The sequence below is a fragment of the Toxoplasma gondii genome, chromosome IV (assembly GCF_000006565.2).
Source record: "Toxoplasma gondii ME49 chromosome IV, whole genome shotgun sequence".
Classification (NCBI taxonomy): Eukaryota; Apicomplexa; class Conoidasida; order Eucoccidiorida; family Sarcocystidae; genus Toxoplasma; species Toxoplasma gondii.
The window spans coordinates 1,459,489-1,480,404 of NC_031471.1; the positions used below are offsets into that span (position 1 = coordinate 1,459,489).

Sequence of the window (20,916 nt, forward strand, 5' to 3'; positions counted from 1 at the left end):
TTCTCTGGTGCTCATCCGGGGTTGTTCTCTCGTGCCCTGCTTTCGCTCTGCTGACACCCCTGTTTTCCGCGCTTCATTTTCTCTCTGGCTTTTCTACTTCTCGTGATGGCTTCCCATGTTGCGTGTTTCTTCAGTAGTTCGTCGTTTCCCAACTTCTGTCGGAGGGAAGGACAGGCGCAAGTGGGGACGCGATGTGCCTGGCATTGTTCACAAAGTCTGAGCTGCCGCGAATCTGTTGTCGCTCTCTAGACGGTCTCGTTGATGCCCTAGACACTCGAGCACCACCCGGAGTTCTGGTGCGAAAACGGATCAAGTTGAAGCACAGAATACCATGGGGGGAAATCTGTCACACAAAAGAGCGGATTCTCAACGGAAGACACAGTTTTGGGTGGAAAGATCCAAACCTTCGTAAGATCCTGAAATCGTAGGATTCTGATATCCAACACTTTCAGCTGTCTTGAATAGTCCAGGGGGGTGGTGATGTACAGCAACAGAACAGGACAAAAACAACTCTCGCTATATTGAGCTACGAGAGTGGGTGAATCTCTGTGAGGAAGCTCTATTGCTAGAGCAGCGTCTGCTGGCTCGGTTTCGACAATCAGTAATCTAAGCACTTCTGTATGAGAGGCATCGAAGTATAAGCGTTCCGCAGAAGCGTCATCAGATAAGCATATACTGTCACATTGCTCAATCACCTCTCGTAGCCTCGAACACCTCTGTGCAACAGTGGTTGGAGACTCATCCCGTGATGTCACTTCGTTTATCTTATAGTGGGGAGAAGCCAGTGATTAGTCGCAGCAGACAGCACATCTACGGACGACGACATGTCCGCTGCAACATCCCGGATTGCCGGTCCACACAAGTTCCCTGGTGCCCTCTAGCTGGAGTGCTACTATCCACACCTCGCCCTCCTGGAAGATCGACGCTGTCGCCTCTCTGAAAATTGAGTAGTCATAGGATGCGTCCAGTGTCGAAACACCGGACCTGCAAAACACTATAAATTGCACGATGGGACCAAGGCAAGAACGGTGGTTCCTGTTGCCACCGGATGAGGTGACGCACGCCAGTGCCGACCACTTTTTACGGGCTCGGTCTTCAAAGACAGATGCAGTTTTTGCATTCCCGAATGATGTGCCCTTTTACCATCAGGGCAGAAATATCAACAATGCATTCCTCTCCGCTGTACGGATCGTGGTTACACTAAAGATGAGTGTATTCACACGTAGGACAGGAACACATGTTACTCAGTTCCCAAAGAATACATCTAGCTCAATATCTTCAAGAACTTTCACTTTCCGCCGTTGTGCCGCGCGCCGCCGCCACGCTGTCTGCCTCCACCAGCCGACCAGACGACGGACGGCCTCGTTGATGCGTACACGCGTGTCCAGCTCCAGAAGTTCTTGTCTCTCGATCCTCTCTCCAGTGACCATGAATTTGTTCCAGAGATCTGCCTTGCCTCCAAGAGCCACCCCCAGGCCTCGTCTCTCCTTGGTAATTCCGCGGTGTCCTGCTAGTCGGTCGATGAAATAGGAAGACCCAGACCGGATTTCTCGTGAGGTTTTCTGTCGGGAGCTCCCTTGTCCACCCGGTGTCCAGGCAGCAGTGGAGTGTTGACTATAGAACTGGAGAAATGGATTACCAGCCTGAGAAAGTGTCTCTGCTTGTGCAGAACCGCCCGAGGAGACTGGCTCGATGGGGGGGAATGTGCGCACAGCGTTATTTGGCGGAACAGATTCATCAAATAGGAGCTCCCAGTGGGGTTTTTTCCTGGTCGAAACACATGATTGGGCATTCAGTGGTGAGCCGCGGGGCTCGTCAATGAGAATTTGCAACAACTGTCGGGTCATGGAAGTGACCATTTGCTTATGCCAGTGGGCGCGAGCGGTGCAGGCTGGACTGAGGTTCACTTCGATGAGCCACGGTCGATACTCAGCATCCAAGAGGATATCGAATCCATACAGTTCGAAGCAGTTGGAACGTGGAACAATAGACGGACGGGCCGCTCTTGCTGTCTGCAGAATTAGTTTGCGAATTTGAGGCTTGATCTTGAGGTCCCAAAAGTTCTCCGTTCCCGTGTCTCGGTCTAGCGCCTCTCGTAGTGCAGAGAGCGGTTTACTGCAGTCGGAGAAGACCCGAGATGTGACGCCTTCATCCGGTGGATCTCCTTGCTGTCCCAGGCTACGTAGTTCGTGCAGCTCGCTGTTCAGGCGGTTTAGGTTCCAGTTGCTGATATGGCGGAACCGGTTGTGCAGATCGCGAAGGTCGTACGGCTCTGAGCAGAGACGCAAGTAAAGATCTGTGAACGCGTAAACCTTTAGCGGAGCGAAGCTGCGAATGAGGACCCACTGGCGCATGTCAAACTTCCGCCCTGAGAAAATGAGCAGTGGACGCTCGATATACTTCTGCACCAGTCGGTCACTCAAGCCTCTTCCTGCAAAAACACGCCACATACCGCACAGCGAAAAGCACGGAGTCATGATGAAGGAATCTGTATCCTGCACACTTAGGAGGCCTCTGCGCGGTTTCACGCGCAAATCGAACGGTGCACGACCACAGGCATCTGAATCGTGTCTGTTACTTTCCGCCACAGAAAACAATTTGGAACTCTCTATCCACCAGTACGTCCTGTGCCGGACAGCTGGTTCCACCGCAGACACAGTTGTTCCCCCCTGAGATGTCAATCATTCTGGCTTGCTAGAGGAGGCTGTGGTGCCGGCTGTGGTGCTTTATCTATAACCAGGCGGCTTAGTTTACCAGACTTCAAAATGTCCCATGGGTTGTTGAGACAATAGACTCCAGAAGCTCTTGAGCTACTTGAAGGCTTCATGATCCAAATGTTGTGATGGTTCCACCGTGGTTCTTGCATGGCGTCGCGCGGTGCGCTTCCTGCTGCTTTTGCGACTTTGTCCGATGCATGTAGATTCCTCAAATCCACGTCGCCTCTCTCGGCGCGCCAGAGCGGCCAGCAGTTCTGCAGTTCGAGAAGAATGCTGAGGATCTGCGCCTCGGAGGGTCCTATTGAACAGTCCGATGAGGGATTGTCGAAAGCATCATTCCCTGGAATAATCTGACAGTTCCCTGGGAGAAACTGACGGACACGGCTTTCCCCTAGGCTGTGGTCACCTGTTTCTTTGCAGCCATCAGAGCATTTCGCCAGCGAATGCCACGCACGTCGAAACGCCACTGGCTGCTCCCTGGCATTCCATGCATGCGTCGCGAAGACTTCGAGTCGCTGCGGATCCAGCCCCCGTCTGTCCCCAAGTGGGTCATGCCTGTCGAGGAAGTAGTCAGGGTCTAGCTCATGTAGCCAGCTCGCAACAAGGTGGTACGCCATCCAGAGAAGCAGGACGCTGGACTGTCTCACAGAAAGGTCCGGAGCTGGCTGACGCATGATGGCTTCGAATTCCGCCGGGGGCGCCTGGCAACATCGTAGGTAATTCAAGAGAACTGTCACGGCCTCGCAGCGGCTGTAATCGACTAGGAAGTCCATGCAGTCGTCCAGAGTGCTTAGATCGTAACACCGGGGGAAGAACGCGTCAGTCCTCACTTGCTCCTCGACAGCGAGCAGACGAAAGCTGCGAGACAGCCCCGCTTTCGTCGTCATGACCCGGTTGTTCTGGAAGTGGTTGAAGAGCTGCTCCCGTCGCAGACACCGGTAGTCTTCGTCGACGTCCGATATCTTCCATTTGAGGTCGAAAAAGTGAGTGTCGAGCAACTTGTTCATTATCCATCCCTTTTTCTGCAAGCAGCTGAACACGGCACTCTCGATAGTTAGCACGGCACGGTGACGGGACCGGATGCCTTTCCCTTCCTCGTCGCCTTTCCACGGAGGTTCTGCGAGCCGGGCGTTTTTGCCTTTCTCGCTCCCTGAGTCCTCACCGGAGTTTTCCTTCGACGGGAACTCAGGGCCCTGTTCGACAAAGCACAGTTGTGGCATGAGCGCTCGTTTTGCTTTCGTCAGCTCGATACAGGCAACTTTGTTCTCCACCCCTGGCAGTCTCATCTTTCGGGCGAAGTGGCTCATGTACTCTTCGTGGCTCATACACACATTCTCCAGCGCCAGAAGTCTCCGTTTCAAGCAAGCTTCCCGGCGACCGTGTTGCGCACGACTCGAGCGTTTCGGCAGGCTTGACCAAGGAGGCTGGCTCCGACTTCTTCGACGCCGGCCTGCCGGGTGCCGATGAGCGCCCGATTTTCCCCGGTCAATTTTGACCTGCTGTCTGTTGGCTTTTCTCCGAAGACTACGCGGGCAAACGCCACACTGACCACCCTGTGTGTGCATTTCTGCCGTCGCGTTAAAACTGTTGTCGGTCAGAGGGTCAACAAAACTCCCATGACTTCTGCCTAACTTCCCTAAAGAGCTGTCGGGTGCTGCCCTGGGCTGTTCAGGATCGACATCCTTGTCATCAGAAGAGCCGGAGCTACTCTCCAGGTGACTGTCGCTAAGTGAATCGCTACCCTGAGACACATCGGCGTTGTCGGTCGCAGACGATGATGCCGACGAAATCAATTCCTCGTCCAACGTCCTTTTCGTTTGGGACCGCGGTTGTTTTGGCTTGGTAATTCTGTTTTCATCATCACTTTTTTCATCTTGAGCCGACTCCGGCTCGCTGGCAGAATCAGAGGCAGTCTCGTTTCCGGACTTGCGCCACGAAACACGCCTCTTCTCGGAGTCAACACCGGACGAGGGAGACGTTGTGCTCGGGACACCACGTGACGGCGGCGTGCGATCCGAGGGAGAACTTGCTGTTTCCTCCTGAGAGGAAACAGAAATGGACGAAGACGAAGTGGAGAAAGAAGAACCGGAAGACGACTCTTCGCTTGTCGCAAGATGGCCCGGTGATGACACTGAGCTCGAGGAGTCTCGACAGCTCCTACATCGGAAAGGGCAAGACGGGGATTCTCTTAAGGCGCTGGGGGAGCATTCCTCAACGGAACCGATTAGTTCAAGCAAATCTTCAGGAAAATGGCATGCTGTGAAGTCTGGCGAATCTAACTCGACGTCGAGCATTAGCGGGGGAAACGCAGACGGGGAAGCGCGCAAGGCCACAGGATCCCTGCGCAATCCACGAGGAGAGTGCAGAGCGTGAACTGCCTCCAGGTGTTTCTGTTCAACTTGTTCCCGGTGGACCTGCATCGCCTTTAGCTGCTGCACGGGGGAAAGCCCACCTGTTTCCGCTACGCCATGTGAGCGTTCTTCGAAGTCTGAACATGGTGCCAAACAGGCCATCTTGCCTCTGGAAGAATTCCGACGCTGCGTGCGAACACGCGTTTTGTCTTGGGCATCCACGGTGAACGGTTTCGAGACGTCACCGTACCACTCATCAGGGATGAGGTCTGGCAATCCAAACAGTTCGTCAAAGGGGCAAAACGGAGATGACACGTCGGGCGATTCCAGGCTCACAGCACCCGCTTCCTGTACGCGTTGTACTTCTTCGCCATCCCAGTTCAACTTGCTTCCCCTGGTCTGCTCTGCGGACCCAAGTGGTGGAAGATTCGTTTCGCAGCGCAAGTGTCTTTGCCCGGCAACTGTTCCTTCGTGCCCTTCACGAATTTGTCCTCTGACGGTGCAGTCTCTTCCGACGTCTTTGACGGGATTCTCAAAGGCCGGTGGGCTGCCGGGGAATGTTTTGCTGTCTCCTCTGCAGAAGCTGCTACACTCGGAACTTGGACCCTGAGCTTTGGTACGCCTGTGTCCCTCTCTCTGCCCCACTTTCTTGTCCTCTGCTTCCTTCGTCCCAGGCTTTCCCTCCTTCTCCTTTGCAAGCCGCTGACCAGCTCTTTCAGCCATGTGCCGCGGAAGGCCTCTCAAGCCGTTTGACGTCTGTCCTCGAGCTTGCTGAGACCGTGGCAGGCTGATTTTGTCCTCACCAAGAGGCGAGCTGACTGCATTCGAACGAAGGCCTGGACAACCCGTTTCCAGGCATTCGTTTGTTGGAGAATTCAAGTGGCAATTCCCCCAAACGGCATCGTCAACAGAGTGTCTCTGGAGCGAGGAAGAGGAAGGCTTCCGCCGCGCTGCGCGTGTCGCTGCCCGATCTGCTGTCCGCGATCCAGGAAGCACAAATGCCGGCTTCTCCCGCCGAGCTGACGCTGACAGCGGTCTTCTTGCGGTCCGCGTCAGGTCTTGCTCTGTCCTTTCTCCAGCTGGTGTAACGCCCCTGTGTGCTCCTTTGTTCCGCCTAGCTCTTGCCGACCTTTTAAGGAGACAATGCGGCGTCGCACATTTCTGCGGCCCCCGTGGAGTCGACCTCCGGTGGCGTATGCGCAGGCGAAAAACACCGTTCGAGTGTCGCAAATTCTTCTGGCGACCTCGACCTGCTGAAGACGTCTCCCGCAGTCGTAGACTAGACCAACTGCTGTTTCCGTCTGCGGTCTGCCTTCTCAACTCTAGGTTGCCTCCATCTCGGACAACGGCAGCAAATAACGGCGACAACTTTGTAGGGAATCCAGTTGTTTCCAGTGGCTGCTCAGGTTCCGATAAGTGGGTTACTGTTGAAGCCTGTAAGGAACGACTGACTGCGTGTTCAGAAGCCGGCGATGCTGTAGAATGCCTGTCGCACGGCGACAGATACTCTCCGGCCGGTGACGACGCTAGCGTAGGTCTGTCAACACCGGGAGATTCTTTGAAGTCATCGACCGCAATGCGGTCTCCATTAGGATCTCTACATGCTAGCGCCGGCGCGTTCACTGTTTTACCAAGTAAGCGAGAGTCGAACACACTGCCGGCACTTCGGGCAGAGGCTCCGGCGAGTGACCTCTCCGTTACAATTGCGCTAGCGAAGGTTTCTAGTCCGCGCTTTGCAATCGTGGGAGCACCTTCGACAACATCCATCCGGGGCATGACTGGGAGTGGTAATGCCACGATGCTTGGGTCAAGCCTGTCATAACGTGACCCTGCCGGCGCATTCGTCCTGGGACTACGGTCCCTGGCGAGTATCACATCATCTCGGGATTCACCAGGTTCCTCCCAGTCGTTTTCCTTCCACTTCTTGACGACTCGGCTCCGATGCCGCCGTCTCAGCTTGAGCCGGCCAACTCGCCTGACACAGGCGAAACGGGTCCACGAAGCTCGCGAGTGGCGACAGCCCGGAGTCTCCTTGGCTTTGTCTGCCGTCTCAAAAAGGGGCACAGCGCCGTTTAGCAAGCTAGAGGCAGCGGTTTCGTTATGCTTAACCTGGTGAGATAGGCGACACTTTAAAGGAATTGTTCTGCGCTCTGATTCCATGGAGAGAGTGGCTGCGGCATCAGGAGCTTGGTTGCCGCTCCTGCTCTCCTGGGTCCCTTCTGTCCAGTCCGCAGGTGATATACCACTGGTGTAAGGGCTTCCCTTCGTTAACTCTGTGTAGTCGCATCGGAAAGTTGTTGGCATCTCGTTTTCAAGAACAGAAGGTCCACGGAAACAATGCGTGAGCCTTTCGCCTTTATTTCGCTTCTCGAAAGAAAACGTAGGAGCTGAGAGAGACACAGTGCTTCTCTGCGCGACCTGAATCTGACAGTCTGGCGACCCTATACGGGTCGCTCCCGAAAACTGAACGACGAGCGGAGCCCCGTGCGACTCATTTTGCAGAAATGAATCTGACGTCTGGGCACTAGATGAAACGCAGGTCGTGTCGGGTCGCTCGAGGTCTGTCTTTTCCAGTTCTGTTTGCCATGATTGTCGAACAGTAGTCAGGAGTACGTGTTTGCAGCTTGGGACATCTGTCGCGGGTACGCTGCGTACATCAGTGTCTGGTCGCTGTATCGTCTTTGATGGATTCTCTGCAGTACATTTATCGTCTTGACTGACTGTGATCCCGCGTAATTCACTGGCGGTTTCAGTCAGGTGTGCGTCGTGTTTCAGTACCACAGTAGACAGCCTGCCGGCGACGGAGCTTCCTGGCGGGCTGTTGCACTCGCTATTCTGACGACACCACACGTTCCTAACAAACTGTATTAAGGCACTTTTTGGCCTTTCGCCACAAAGCCGATCTGCGTTCGCTCCCTGGAAACCCGGGAACTCCGTACTGTGCCAGGAACTCTTTACTTGTCCAGGAGCTGGTGCTCCGTCGAGCGCGGCTTTATCATGACACACATAGGACGACACAGACCTGCTCACGGTCGTGTCTGGGACATGGTTGTCGATGTTAGGTATCGCTTCTTGGGCGGCGTGACTCGACGAGGCAGCATTTGACACCATCCTTACTGAGCTACTTCTAGTAGTATCGTGTCTCCCTCCTGCGGGCTCTGCCTCCTGTCGTAACTCGATCGCTTCCAAGCCGCTTTGCGGACTACGGTTGCATGCAGAGCCTCTGCCTCCTGATACAGGCCCTGCCGTTCCACCCCTCTTCTTCGTCAAGGGCTTCACCCGATGCGTTTGGTTGCCAGATTGGGGAAGCTGATGCACGCCAGTGTTTTGACAGTGGATCTGGCGTTCAGGACTTTTCACGGATGGTGTGACACCGCCCGTGTGCTGGCCAAGCAATTGCTGTAGCTGCTCAATCTCTTCAAAGAGGACCGTGTTTGAGAACTCGTCGGACTCTTCTGTCGATTTATCCTTATTGCCACACGACCGACTCACGCTAAATTGCTGAAAACGCTGTCCAGTATCACCCCCCCCAACCGCAGACTGAGCATCCTCGGGTTCAACCGCCTTGACGCGCTGCCTGCTCTCTTCCTCAACTAGGTTCTCACTACCCACCAGTGTGGGCCACCATCGGCGCCTTGATTCTGTATCGGGGATACTGTGTTTATTAACGTAAGCGGGAGATGGGCGTGAATGCGTCCCTCCGCCTCTCACTAGGGCGGCGCCAGGAATACCGTGTTTGTACTTGGGGGCTTCCTCCGCTCCTCTCTCAGAAGCCAGTGTGCTGCAGGACGAGAAATTGTTCTGCTCCTCTTTTCTGTTCGGCACCTGGCTTGTAAGAGTACACTGACGGTGTTTCGGTCCTCTTCGGTTCCCGACGTCAACCACGTCAGTGCCATCTCTAATCACTTCAAGATGATCTGCGGAAAGCGAAGTCTTGAGTCGCAACCCGGTCAAACGCCGCCGGTGCCTTACGTGGGCGATGGAAGTCGTTTTATGACGCGTCGACTCTTTCCTTCTCGATTCCGACAGACCGTCGGCAACGGGAGGCTTCTCAAACTGTTTGTGCATGGCGGAGTCACTCGAGCAGTTCAAGTGAAAGACCTTCACTTCTACACGATTCGTTTTGACAGCTGGCTCCGCAGCTTTTGCCAGTCCAGATTTAGGCTCACGTGATGTATCCTCCGTGTTCAGACGTTGCACCACTTTCTGAGCAATAAAGGGGGGTTCTGGAGCAGTGGGCGACTGTGATTCTGAACAGTTGCTGGCGATGCGGCCCTCTGTGCCTGACAGCAAGATTCTTTCAGCGTCTCTCTCCGGCCTGCGCGAACTCTTGTTTCTAGTCTCCCTGTCACCTTTACTCGTATGAGCTCGCCGCATTTCTTGATTTGCGGTGCAGCTCTGGGAGAACGGCGTTTCTCGATGATCCGCTGGCTTCGTTTTCAACCGAATATGACTTGCAGAAGATTGTCTCGCCTTTGACTTGAGACGAGGCACATCTTTCTCTGTTTCATGTGCCCTTGTCTCTTGAGGCGACGATGAGTCTCTTAATGATGGCTGGAAATTTCGAGACGTCGTTTTTCTCTGTGATGGCAAATGAGACCGATGTGAAGTGCCAGCGGGACAAACAGAGTCGGACACAAGTGGAGCATTCTCAGATTGGCGTCTTGAAGGGTCATTGTTTGCTTCACTGGCTTGAACGTCCGATGCACCATTGTCAAGACAATGGTCTCCAGACCGTCCCCAGGAGCCGAAGAGAGTGGCAGGATTGACAGCGCCGTCCGAGGGGCTGTCGTGTGGACCACAAGAAATCTGTTCCGAGTCTCCCGCCCGGTAGATGTGTTTGTAGTTTGTTGGACATGTTGGCGAGCAGTCTGAATCGCTCACCCTCACATGCGGACTGCTGTGTTCGTTGGAGCCTTCACGGCGACCTCCGGTTTTCAGTAGGCCATGATATATGCGCTTCTGTCTCCCCGTGGAGGCGTCCTGACCCGCCGCCAGTGTCGCCGCTGAAACAAGCTGTCGGCGTGCCATCGTATTCAATTGTAGCCGTACTTTGGACAGCGCCCCGGGACTGCCAGACGCCTGGCGGGTTGCCAGTGCGGCTATGGATGAATACATTGAATTGTACGCTTCACATACGCCTGAATACGCTATGCCGACTCTCTGTTTCCCGGGGGTCGCCCAGTTGAATCGTCGCCTTCTCTCAGGCAGCCACGCGGACTCCGGTTTCGGTGTTGGAGAGATGGATTCATCTTGCAACGTTGGGGACTCTTGGGTGGTTTCCCCTCTTGCAAGGAGTCTTCTGTCCAAGAGGGCGTGCTCTTCAGAAAATCCCGCGTCCCTTGTCGAAGAGAAACCCGTTTTCTTCACGTTGCGTAGCCACGTACTCTCACGCCGTTCCAACTCCGGTAGAGCCTCACTCGTACTCGCGTCCGAATGCGCGTGTATGGGGGAGCAAGAAGGAATAATATGGGGTGAAGGAAGGGGCTTCACAGAACAATACGTTTCGGAAACGCTTGAGGGAGGCGGATGCGACACGCCAGTCCAAGTAGCAGGTGCAAAACCGCGGGCAACCTTTGCAAACTCGACCTGATTAAGATGAATGACACGCCGGTTACTTCTCTTTCGAAACGAGGAGTCTTCATCCTGAACCGGAGGCTCCGCGAAGTGAACCGCAGGAGAATGAGCACTTTGACATTTGGACAACCTCTTCTGTCCCACTGTCGTAGAGTCGCCTCCCAGACAAGTGGACTGGTCGATGGAGGGAAGAATGCTTTCCAGGTCTTGGATTCCGGACGAATGGGACATTTTCCAACAAGCGGCAGAAGCGTGTGTCTTTTCACAGCCCACAAGGCAACACTCTTTTCCGCTTGCCTGCTCCCTCCCTCCAGAGTCGCATTCTCGCCTTGCCAGTTCGCCCGGGAAGATGCCAGGTTTTATGCCAAACATGGATTTGTTGGTCAACGCACCTCGGCCGAACGGACTGGACGTTTCGAATATACAAGGCGTCTTGTCGAGGGGAACTCCTGACGGGAGTCTCGTTCTTGTCCCTCTGAAGTTTAATGCCCCGGAACGGTTCCGGGTTCCGCCGGACTCTATGACACACTGGGATTCTCCTGCGGGCAGGTATCGAGCTGCACCGCTGACATCAGAGGAACGAGGAGGAGGGAAAGGGAACGGAGGTGAGACCGGACAAGGAGCTACCGGAGACGAGCCATTGGGGGATGGTTCTTTACAATATGCTGACGCCTGTCGACCCCGTTCCAGCCAAGCCATTGTCAGGACCCGAGCATAGGATACATAGACCGTTCACATAATGTCAGTTTAAACAGAGCTTGATGCAAACTCAGACAGGAGGAACAGCCCACCCACGGGCCAACAAGGGGCAAAGTCTACGCTGTCCTTGCCAGCCACAAAGAATTTTCTGCAACATAGGACGAGGCACTCGGCTGAGCTCCACCTCCTCCTTGAGCACCCACACAGAACGTAGAGCTAGCTGAACATTTACCTGCCTGCTAAGGAGGCGTCAGCATACGCGATAAGGGCGACGATGCGCAAGAGCGACACAGATAGATACGGTGATACGTCCGATTTTGAGGAGGGAGGCAGAGTGATCGGCATACTCCCAGATATAAAATTGCGCCCTCGAGAGGTTATCAGGGGGAGCAAACAAGGACACAGCTGGGGGGGACACCAGGAGAGTGTAATGGGCAGGCAAGCGTATACAGCTGTGACGACGCAAATAGGTTCGTAAGCAGATTGACTGATATGCACGTAGTAACAGCAGATATAACGGTATAGTGATGCACAGATAGTAGGTGTGTCCTGTGACTGATGGAAAGGGGCATTCGCTGGCTGTGAAAGTGAGCTGCGTACCCCGGGCTTTACCACACGGCAGGCTATCTCGAAGAAGGTCCCTTTGTGTGGCGTTGCTCGAGCGTCACTGCGTGAGATGTCGACCTCAGGGGAGATGTTTTTCTTGCAAGGCACTGTACGCATAGAGAGTGCGCCAAGTTCTAATATCGAACGTTTCCTCGGATTCGTTCAATCAGCCGCTTTTCGGGACCATACTCCTACGGTGCCTTTCAGGACTTCACACGGATGTTTTTGTCGTTTATGTAAATCTGGTAAAGCTCGATGTAGACTTTTACGACGATTATGCTGAGATCGGGAGAGACTGGCAGCCGCTTTGCTGCAGTCTGAACAGGATTTGGCCGCGCGTGCTTGTAAAGGAAATCGGAGGAAATGCTGTAATAGAGCAACCAGGACACCTTGGGGTGCCGTGGCACACGTACCACTTCAGCGCACGAACAGCCGGTCGAGGAAAACTGCTTTCTAGACCCCAAAAACATCCTCTTAGCTCTAGTATCTCCTCCCGGTTATATGTGCGCAACCATTTCGGACGAACAGGAAAGCAAAAGATAAGCGCCGTTTACTCTTTCCCGTCGCAAGTGTGTCGTTTGACGTTTCGTGAGAGAGCCCTTGACATCGTCTACCCACAGGCAGTTCAGTCCGTCGCCAGGCAACTTCCCTTTCGAAGAAGGCAGCAAACAGCTACCACAAGGGAGTCGTTTCTCCTGGATTTTTCCGCATTTCTACTATGTCTACGTCCTCTCGAGGAACACATAAGCCGGAACTTGCAGCGTGTTCCTTCGCCGCCAGAAATGTCAAGCGACTAGGCGGTTGCGAATTTCCCCGCCACTACAGCAGCCTCAAGCACAGACATTAGTATGCAGAAGGACTACCATTTCTTTTCGGTTCTGTCCACATGCCTGTCGTGCAAGAAGCGCGGACGCCACATGTTCTTTGCTTTCATCTGCATTCCAAATGGACCCGTCGCGGAAAGCAAGACGTCCAACTGTCCGTCCGGTTTCCCGCTAGGATCGACATCCACTTGCCTTCGCACGGTGAAGCCGCCCCTCTCAGTGTGCGAGCTACGTGGGTGGGTCCCTCACCCGGCTGCATCTGGCAGTGAGAGGGGGTCGGGACAGAATGGCGAAGGTCGAGTCAATGCGTTAAGAAACGTGCTGGTGAAGAGCATAGGAAATTCTTTTCCGGATTCTGCTTTCCAGTAGGTCCCTTTGTCGGAAGTGTTTCCGGGGTTGGAATCTCGCGGGTTCTTTGCCACACACACCGGCAACGTCGTGTTGGGGTTTCGCCCGCTACTGGCTTCAAACTTTTCGGCGTGTTTACGAGAAAGTAGTAGCAGAGTGTCGCGGCAACAAAAATATCGGTGGCCCCTTCGTGTGCGCGTGTTCCTGTCTGACAGGACGCCGGTCGAGGGAGCGATACCTGCGCTTCCTCATTTGACCCAGCATCCATATAAATTTTCCGCTGTCACTCCTGCATCCCTTGTTGAAATAAGTCAGTTTCTGGGATTCCCCGAAGGACACGCAATCTTCTGCGTCTTCGTCTCCCTTTTTTTCAAAATGCTGGCAAACAAGCTCGGAATTCAAGATGTGGGTGCCCAGGTGAGTTCATTTTTGTGTGTGCCAGACCGTGTTTTCCGGTTGCTGCCCGCTTTCCCCGTATATTCGCACGTGTCTCTGCCTACATCTTTTTCTGCAGTAGCTGTCTTCACGTATTCGCTGGATTTGCTCTTCGTCTGCGTCAAGCTTCCGTGCATAGTATGTCACGTTTGCGTCCGACCAGAAACCATCACCCGTGGTGTGGTAAAAATTTTCTTCCCACTCAACGAAGTGTATGGGGGCCGAGTCTCTGGCGCATCTGTGCCGTTGGAACCGTTGAAGGGAGGAGGCGCTGGTGTGTAGTAAACGCATTACAGCGGTCTCTGCTAGACAGCGCGCATTCTTCTGCCATTGCATTTTCTTCCGTCAGATGGACTTGCGGATATATATCATGCATGTGCGTGTTGTCCACTAACACTGAACAAATGTGCTTCACTGGTGCTTTTGCATTTGTACGCCTGAAACACGCAACCGTAGCCTGTAGGGTGATTTGCGCCCACCTACATCCTTATCCGTCCGGGGTGCACCTAGTCATTCCGCGTGGCTGGCAAGTGGCGACAATAGAGTAGGATATCAGAGTGCCACAGATAAGTATGTGTCTGTGTGACACTGAGTTGGCATCCGTATGCCGTCTGTCCACACCCAACAGTTTAATTTTTTGCGCAAGCTCTCAAGCATTGCAGTCGCAGTGCTGCACTGTCCTGAACGCCAGCAGTTTTACCGGTAGAGGGGTATCGAGCAAGAAGATGAGGCCTCTCGTGATTTCGTTCCGCCTGCCTCTGAGAATGTGTGCAGCTCACGGGGAAGTCCGTGTTGATCCGCGTGGACTTCAACGTCCCGATGAAGGACGGCGTTGTCCAGGATGCTACTCGCATCAAGGCCACGCTGCCGACCCTGGAGTACGCGCTGAGCAAGAACCCCCGATGCCTCGTGCTCCTGTCCCACGCCGGTCGCCCCGATGGCCGCGTTCAGATGAAGTACACCCTGAAGCCTGTGGCCGCCGCTCTCCAGGAGTTCCTCCCTAAGAAGGTCACCTTCGTCGAGGACTGCGTCGGCCCCAAGGCCGAGGAGGCCGTCCAGGCGGCGAAGAACGGCGAAATCCTGGTCATGGAAAACGTGCGCTTCCACATCGAAGAGGAAGGCAAGGGCGTCGACGAACAGGGCAACAAAATCAAGGCTAGCCCTGAGGCGATTGCCAAATTCAAGGCAGACCTCACCAAGTAAGAAACTGAAGTCGTCGGGCCTTCAGGTACCTCCTGTGGAGACGGGGTGGTGCGGCCTCTCCAGTCGTTCAGATGTGTGTGTGGAGACCCGAGACTCGTCAAGCACAGCGGAGTTTGACTTTACGGTGTTTTCCCGTGACCGCTTCCGTAGGCCAAGAAAGGGTAGACGCGAGTGGTGCAAGACAACGAGTTGCGGGATCTTCGTGCAGTGTTCGGTCTGTGTCTGTTTGTTGGGCCTGAAGGCCGTTGATGAAATTCCAGAGTAGATTTGCTTTGAAGAATGGGACTGTCCAGTTCAGACGCAGTGCTGAATTGCTGTTTCTCATGAAGCGGAAGCGTGCGGATACCAGGGACGTTTGCGTTGTGGTGACCACCCAGGATGGCAGAAGCAACGAAATACTTTTTCGTTCACGTGTATGCGGAACTCACCCGCGCGACGACTTGCCGTGACCGGGGAGTACGTCGTGTACAGAGGGTTGTGACACTTTCTGAATGTCCTGTCTTCAGGCTGGGTGACATCTACATCAACGACGCGTTCGGGACCGCCCACCGTGCGCATGCATCGATGGTCGGAATTGAGGTGCCTGTCCGCGCGGCGGGTCTCCTGATGAAGAAGGAACTTGACTACTTCTCCAAGGCTCTGGAGTGCCCCGAGAAGCCCTTCCTGGCTATTCTGGGAGGCGCCAAGGTTCGCGACAAGATCCAGCTCATCGAGAACATGCTCGACCGTGTGCAGATGATGATCGTTGCCGGCGGTATGGCGTTCACCTTCAAGAAAGTCCTCGACAACATGCCCATTGGCGACAGTCTGTTTGATGAGGAGGGTGCAAAGATTGTTCCGGACATCATGGCGAAGGCGAAGGCAAAGGGCGTTGAAATGCTCTTCTCCTGCGACTTCTTGTGCGCCGACAAATTCGACAACAACGCAAACACTCAGATTTGCGAAGACAAGACCGGCATCCCCGACGGATGGATGGGCGTCGACATTGGCCCCAAGACCGTTGAGAAGGCCACCGAGGTAAACTTCCGCTTCCCGAGCCACAGGACGGCGAAACGTATTGCATGCAGAGGCACACTGCGTACATCAGCGGGACTGGTCACGCGAAGCAGCATCCACTTAAGGAGTGATGCTGGTCTCACTGTGAAGTTCCACCTCAAGTGTGCAACAAGTTCATCTCAGACGGAACTCGTGATCGACACAGTACGCAGGGATTTGCTGAGTGCTCGTGAAAGGATCAACACACTGTGCGTTTGAAGACCGAGCGACGCTAGCAAATGAAAAAGATGCTTCGGAAGTGGACGTAAGCGCTAGCGTGTCTGTGCGGAATATACTAATCGGATCGTGTTGGCTGGCAACTGCTTTGTAAGTGGATGAGCCTGTTTTACGCGTTCTCCCATGTCGATGTTTGCATGCAGATGATCCTCCGCGCGAAGACCCTCGTGTGGAACGGCCCCCCTGGCGTGTTCGAGATGTCGAACTTCGCCAAGGGCAGCATCGCGTTCTGCGGAGCTGTCGCAAAGGCGACGGAGAAGGGATGCATCACCATTGTCGGCGGTGGTGACACAGCCGCTTTGGTTGAGAGGGAGGGCTACGCCTCGAAGGTCAGCCATGTCTCCACCGGTGGTGGTGCCTCTCTCGAGCTCCTCGAAGGCAAAACTCTTCCTGGTGTCGCGGCTCTGTCCAACAAATGAAGCAGTCGCAGGAGTTCGTGAACCTCACCGCGGTTCCCTGCTTGTGAGACATTCTCAGTTTTGATACCGCATATTGTACAGTGCATTCGCGTGGAGACGCGTAGAGACGCGTCGTGGGTGGAAACGCCCCGGAAGTGGCTTGCATAACGTGACGAGCTACCGGGGACTCCGTCTTCACCGCGCACACTGTGTTTTCCAGTGCATGGTTGCATTCCTTTCATAAGAAAAAACAAGTGCTCGGTGTCATTCGTGGACCTGTGTTCTTTCCTGGGTACTAGGGAACCGTCGCTTCTTCAGAAATTTTGCCGAGGGTGCCGCAGGAAAGCGTGTACTGTCAACGCGCTTCGGGACCAGAGGCTCTGACACAAAATCAGACACCGTTTCTGCGCGTCCTGACAACTTCCACACCGCGACGAACCGCTGTGCCCGAACGCCACTGTGCCGCTCCACGGCAGCCAAATGGTACAAACGCTTTTACTGGACGCGTCACACGGAAAATCGCGACACATTGGATAGGTTCTTCATTGTCCAGCAAACGGAACTTTCCAGGTTGATAACCTGGGGGGACTGACTGCTGAGAGTAGCTGACGATAGATGCTGCAGGGAAAAGAGTGCACACTCTCACACACTTTTCGACTTACGTCGCTTAGACTAAGCGTCTTCCCGTTTCCTGACGAAGTCACGTCTCACTAGTAGCGCAATTGGTGGAAGGGGGATTGCCCAAGCCTGCGGTGAGTTGATTTGTCGGCGAAGCCTGGTGGGAGTCGTTCGTGGGAGTCGGTGTATTTCCGGCAGTAGGCGTTTTTGACTGTGCTTGCTTCGGCTTCTCCCCGGCATCCGCGAAGTGGTTTTGACAGGGTTGTAGGCTGTTGCGGATGAGTGCGCGAAGGGTAGTCCTCGCTCTGTGAGCAGCTAATGTAGCTTTCAGTAATGCCACGTCTTCAGCATTTCTCAGCTTGCGAACTTGCAGCACATGCTTTCTCCTTGATTTCGAATGAATATCATCCCCGGATACTGCTGCGGTCGAGCCACGAGGTGCCGCTGAAAGAGCTTTCGCTGCGTTTTCAAGCTCATGCCTCTGTTTCTGCTCTGCTTCGCACCGTTCCCTCAGCTGTACTATCTCCTGTTGGGCTTGTGCAAGTTGTTCCTTCCCCGCTTCTGTCAATCTTGCAGTCTCCTTCTGAAACGTCACTCGCAGTGCACTGATCTCTTCACGAAGCTTGCGCGCCTCTTCTGCGTGAGCTTGGTCCAGCTGTTCTTGATGAGTTTCCGCGCCACGCCCTGTCACTTTTGCTTCGTTGGCTTGAGCCTGCGCCGCTTCCAAGCGTTTCTCCAATTCGTGCTGCGCGATCTGCAGTGTCGCCACCTCAGAGGCGTGTTGCGTCTCTCTCTGCAGTCAGAACGGAAAGCAGAGGAAAACGGCAACAGCATGGAAAAGCCGGACGGAGATCAGGTGGGAGACACCTCAGGTGCTAAGTCTGCGGAAGGCACCAGCGTCGCATGACTTGAAGCACTATTTGAACCCTACTTTTTTCTGAAGTTCCTCGTAGGATCGTCGCAGCTTCATCTCCGCTGCGGCCACCGCCTGGGCTGTTTTGGTCAGCCAAACGTCCCGAAGGCGCGCAGCCTCAGTTTGGAGGAGAGAAGTCTGCAATTGCTGCTTTTCCGCCTGGAGCTGACGAATGGCAAGTGTTTCCTTTGAGGTCTGAACACATCCGACGTAGCAAACGAGAGGAGAGATCAGTCCCCGGTCAGCTCTTTGTTTGGGCTGTCGTGGAAGGGAACAATGTCAACGTTGTTCTCCGTACTGCGCACCGAAAGCTCCACGTCACTTCTAGGCATGCGCTCACTACTCACAGACACCACAGACAAGAACCAGCTCTTTTGTGACTGGGTACGATCACTCGGGAAAACGTGACTCCCCAGCCGGCGCCAAGCTACGACACAGGCGCACATTGTAAAGACGCAGAAAGTGAAACCGAGATGAAAGAGAGTCAGGTCAACAACAGGTACACCTTTTGATTGAGGCGGCAGTTGTCTCCTTCCAGATCAACGAGATGCCTGCTTACCTTTCTGTCATCGCACATGTTAGGATGTTGAAGGTCCTCTATACAGGCAATACAAGCCTAAAGGCAGAGACAAAACGCCACAGAAAAGGAAGAGCGTTCGCCTGTCACCAATCGAGTATCCCACAAGACACAAACCTCGTGCATGCTATGAATGCTTTCCTCGGGAACTGCACGTGAGACCGAAATGAGAAATAGAGGTATCGTAGGCACCAAATTTACCTTACCACATCCGTTCCTTCACTGTGTGCCTGCTGGGTGATGGTGTACACACTCACCTTCAATAGTCGGTTTTCTCTTTGAATCTCCTTGATGGCCATGGGCTGCAAACAGACTCAAGCTACGAACCGTAACTTCTGGAGCGAACGTGATCTTGCTTGCTTTTCTTCTCCAAGCATATCAAAACAGAATGCGCAAAATCTTCGGATGGCGACGAGAGGAGCGCCGATTCTTTGTCACGGCGCACAACGGCTCGTCAAGACATTCTTCCTACACTCCAACGTTTCACTAGGGAAACTGCCTGTCGTGGGCATCGTAGAAAAGTGTCTCCCACTCTGTGTTAAGGCAGATTGATTCGAGTAACTGTTTCGGGGTTGGTTCACGTTTCTCCGGTAAAAAAACGAACTCGATCACTTTGTGGCGCAGCACAACTGAACGTCAGAGAGTCGAACAAGTGATTGAGAGACTAGATAAAAACCTGCATTTGGTTTTGCCGACAACAAATCCCACACATCGACGTACCTCAATAGCATCAGAGTCCGAGATTTCTGCTGCCCATTCCCCACCCACGTTGCACGCTGGGTCTGTGCGCTGCCTCCGGTGTAAATGGTTCCTCAGTTTAGGAAAAACTGCCGGAGATTTGCTCGTCCTTCCCCGGTCACAGCGACGTTCAGTCTCCTGACAGGTGCTTCGGAGCCTTCTGCATGGACTTGGAGAGGACAGGGATGCTGAGACTCCCACTGAGTACACGGCGCTCCGCGAACTCGAAAGCCGCGGCATAGCGAACCCCTCTAGAGTTGGACTACTCAGGCCTGCGAGTGGGTCTTCACAGGGAGCAGGTGGGGTAGTTGTTTGAGGCTGCCACTGCACCCAGTTATTTTGTTCAGTTCGGGCGGACTTGCCTTTTATTTTAGAGAAGAAGAAGGGCGCATTGACAGGTCCTGAGAGCTCACGAGTGTTGGCTCTCCCTGAGGACAGTCTGGCGGTGTAACTAGATTGTCGAGGCTCTTCGCAAGGGCAAATCATGCCGAGAAATCCCTTGTCGCCGTCTGTAGCAGGTTCTGAAGGAATCTCTCGTACACACGCAGAAGACTGACGGGATGACCCGGAGGTTCGAAAGAGTGCGTTGGGCTCCATGGACTCCATGGTGACGGGGACGTCTACATCAGTCACTGCTGAGACCCCGTGGAGCCTGTTACGAGGGAGAAAGTTCACCCACGTGGCGGAAGACATTTCGTCACTGAAACACTGCGACGCGTCCGGCTTTTCAAGAAAACGCGGAGGCGCCTTAAAGGTCTCATCCTGCGTAGCTGCAGCTTTAGGAGACGACACCACAGTTCCCTTTCTACTCCTGGACAGCGGCGTTATCGAGGTCTGTTCACGCCTTCCACCACAAGACGGCGAAGTTGGTGAGAGGAAGGGCTCGAATTCGCGCTCGATATCCGGCAATTCGAGGGTACGCGGACGCCGGCCGCGCCGTGCGGTGGCCGTCATGGTAGCGTGACCATCTACATGCAATCAACCGAAGGTCGGTCCCCTACCGAGGCCTTTTGACAGTGGATAGAATGAGATGGAAGAGGGACGGAACTTGAGGAAAGCAAAAAATGTTGCCTTCTTCTGTCTGCTGTGTCTGCCACTCCCCTAGAGCCGAGAACTGAGTCACGACGGGGATGTAAACTCACGAGCCTAACGAGCGTTGCCTTACAGGCGAAAGGAAGACGGGGCAGCGGGTCCGGGCAAAAGACGCTCACCGAAGCCTTGCGAGACCCCACAAACGGTGACGATGTACCTTGGCGTTTCGGTGGGTGTTTCGTGCCATTCGACCACCTAGGCCCGTGCACATCGAGGTGCTTGTTTTCAGTCCCCAGCAGGGACGAAAATCAAAATCTTGATTCCGAGAGGGTATTCATTCAACTCTGAAGCTGACGGACAAAAACTGATGGAATTGCCGGGTCAGGCATGAGGTGAAAAGTCTCTGCTAAAACAAGGCACTGAGGGACAGAAGGCACGTGGGCACACCGGGAGCGACGGGTAAAGATGGAAAGGTGGAGGAAAACGACTCAAGACGCAACGGTTACGGAAGGAGAAGAGCTACGGTGAATCCACTAGGAGTCAGGAAAAACGCGCCACGCGGAAAATTAAGTCAGCAACAAGCCTTATAGTATGACCGTGACAAGCCA

The 20,916-nt window shown here is 54.2% G+C and overlaps 3 protein-coding genes across 3 annotated transcripts; 1 reads left to right on the forward strand and 2 right to left on the reverse strand.

Moving 5' to 3' along the window:
* Positions 1–1,244: 1,244 nt before the first annotated feature.
* Positions 1,245–10,186, reverse strand: TGME49_318240 (Tubulin-tyrosine ligase family protein; the record flags this gene model as incomplete). The annotated part of the gene is made up of 2 exons (XM_002369722.2): positions 1,245–2,431; positions 2,755–10,186. 2 exons carry the CDS (start codon positions 10,184–10,186, stop codon positions 1,245–1,247), a joined length of 8,619 nt encoding a protein of 2,872 aa, XP_002369763.1.
* A 3,194-nt stretch (positions 10,187–13,380) lies between these two features.
* Positions 13,381–16,956, forward strand: PGKI (phosphoglycerate kinase PGKI). Its single transcript, XM_002369721.2, has 4 exons — positions 13,381–13,539; positions 14,332–14,756; positions 15,267–15,777; positions 16,176–16,956. The coding sequence occupies exons 1-4, from the start codon at positions 13,498–13,500 to the stop codon at positions 16,449–16,451; spliced, it is 1,254 nt and encodes a 417-aa protein (XP_002369762.1). The 5' UTR covers positions 13,381–13,497; the 3' UTR covers positions 16,452–16,956.
* A 162-nt stretch (positions 16,957–17,118) lies between these two features.
* Positions 17,119–20,230, reverse strand: TGME49_318220 (hypothetical protein; the record flags this gene model as incomplete). The annotated part of the gene is made up of 5 exons (XM_002369720.2): positions 17,119–17,841; positions 17,980–18,156; positions 18,521–18,577; positions 18,745–18,840; positions 19,259–20,230. 5 exons carry the CDS (start codon positions 20,228–20,230, stop codon positions 17,131–17,133), a joined length of 2,013 nt encoding a protein of 670 aa, XP_002369761.1. The 3' UTR covers positions 17,119–17,130.
* Between the last annotated feature and the right edge of the window lie 686 nt (positions 20,231–20,916).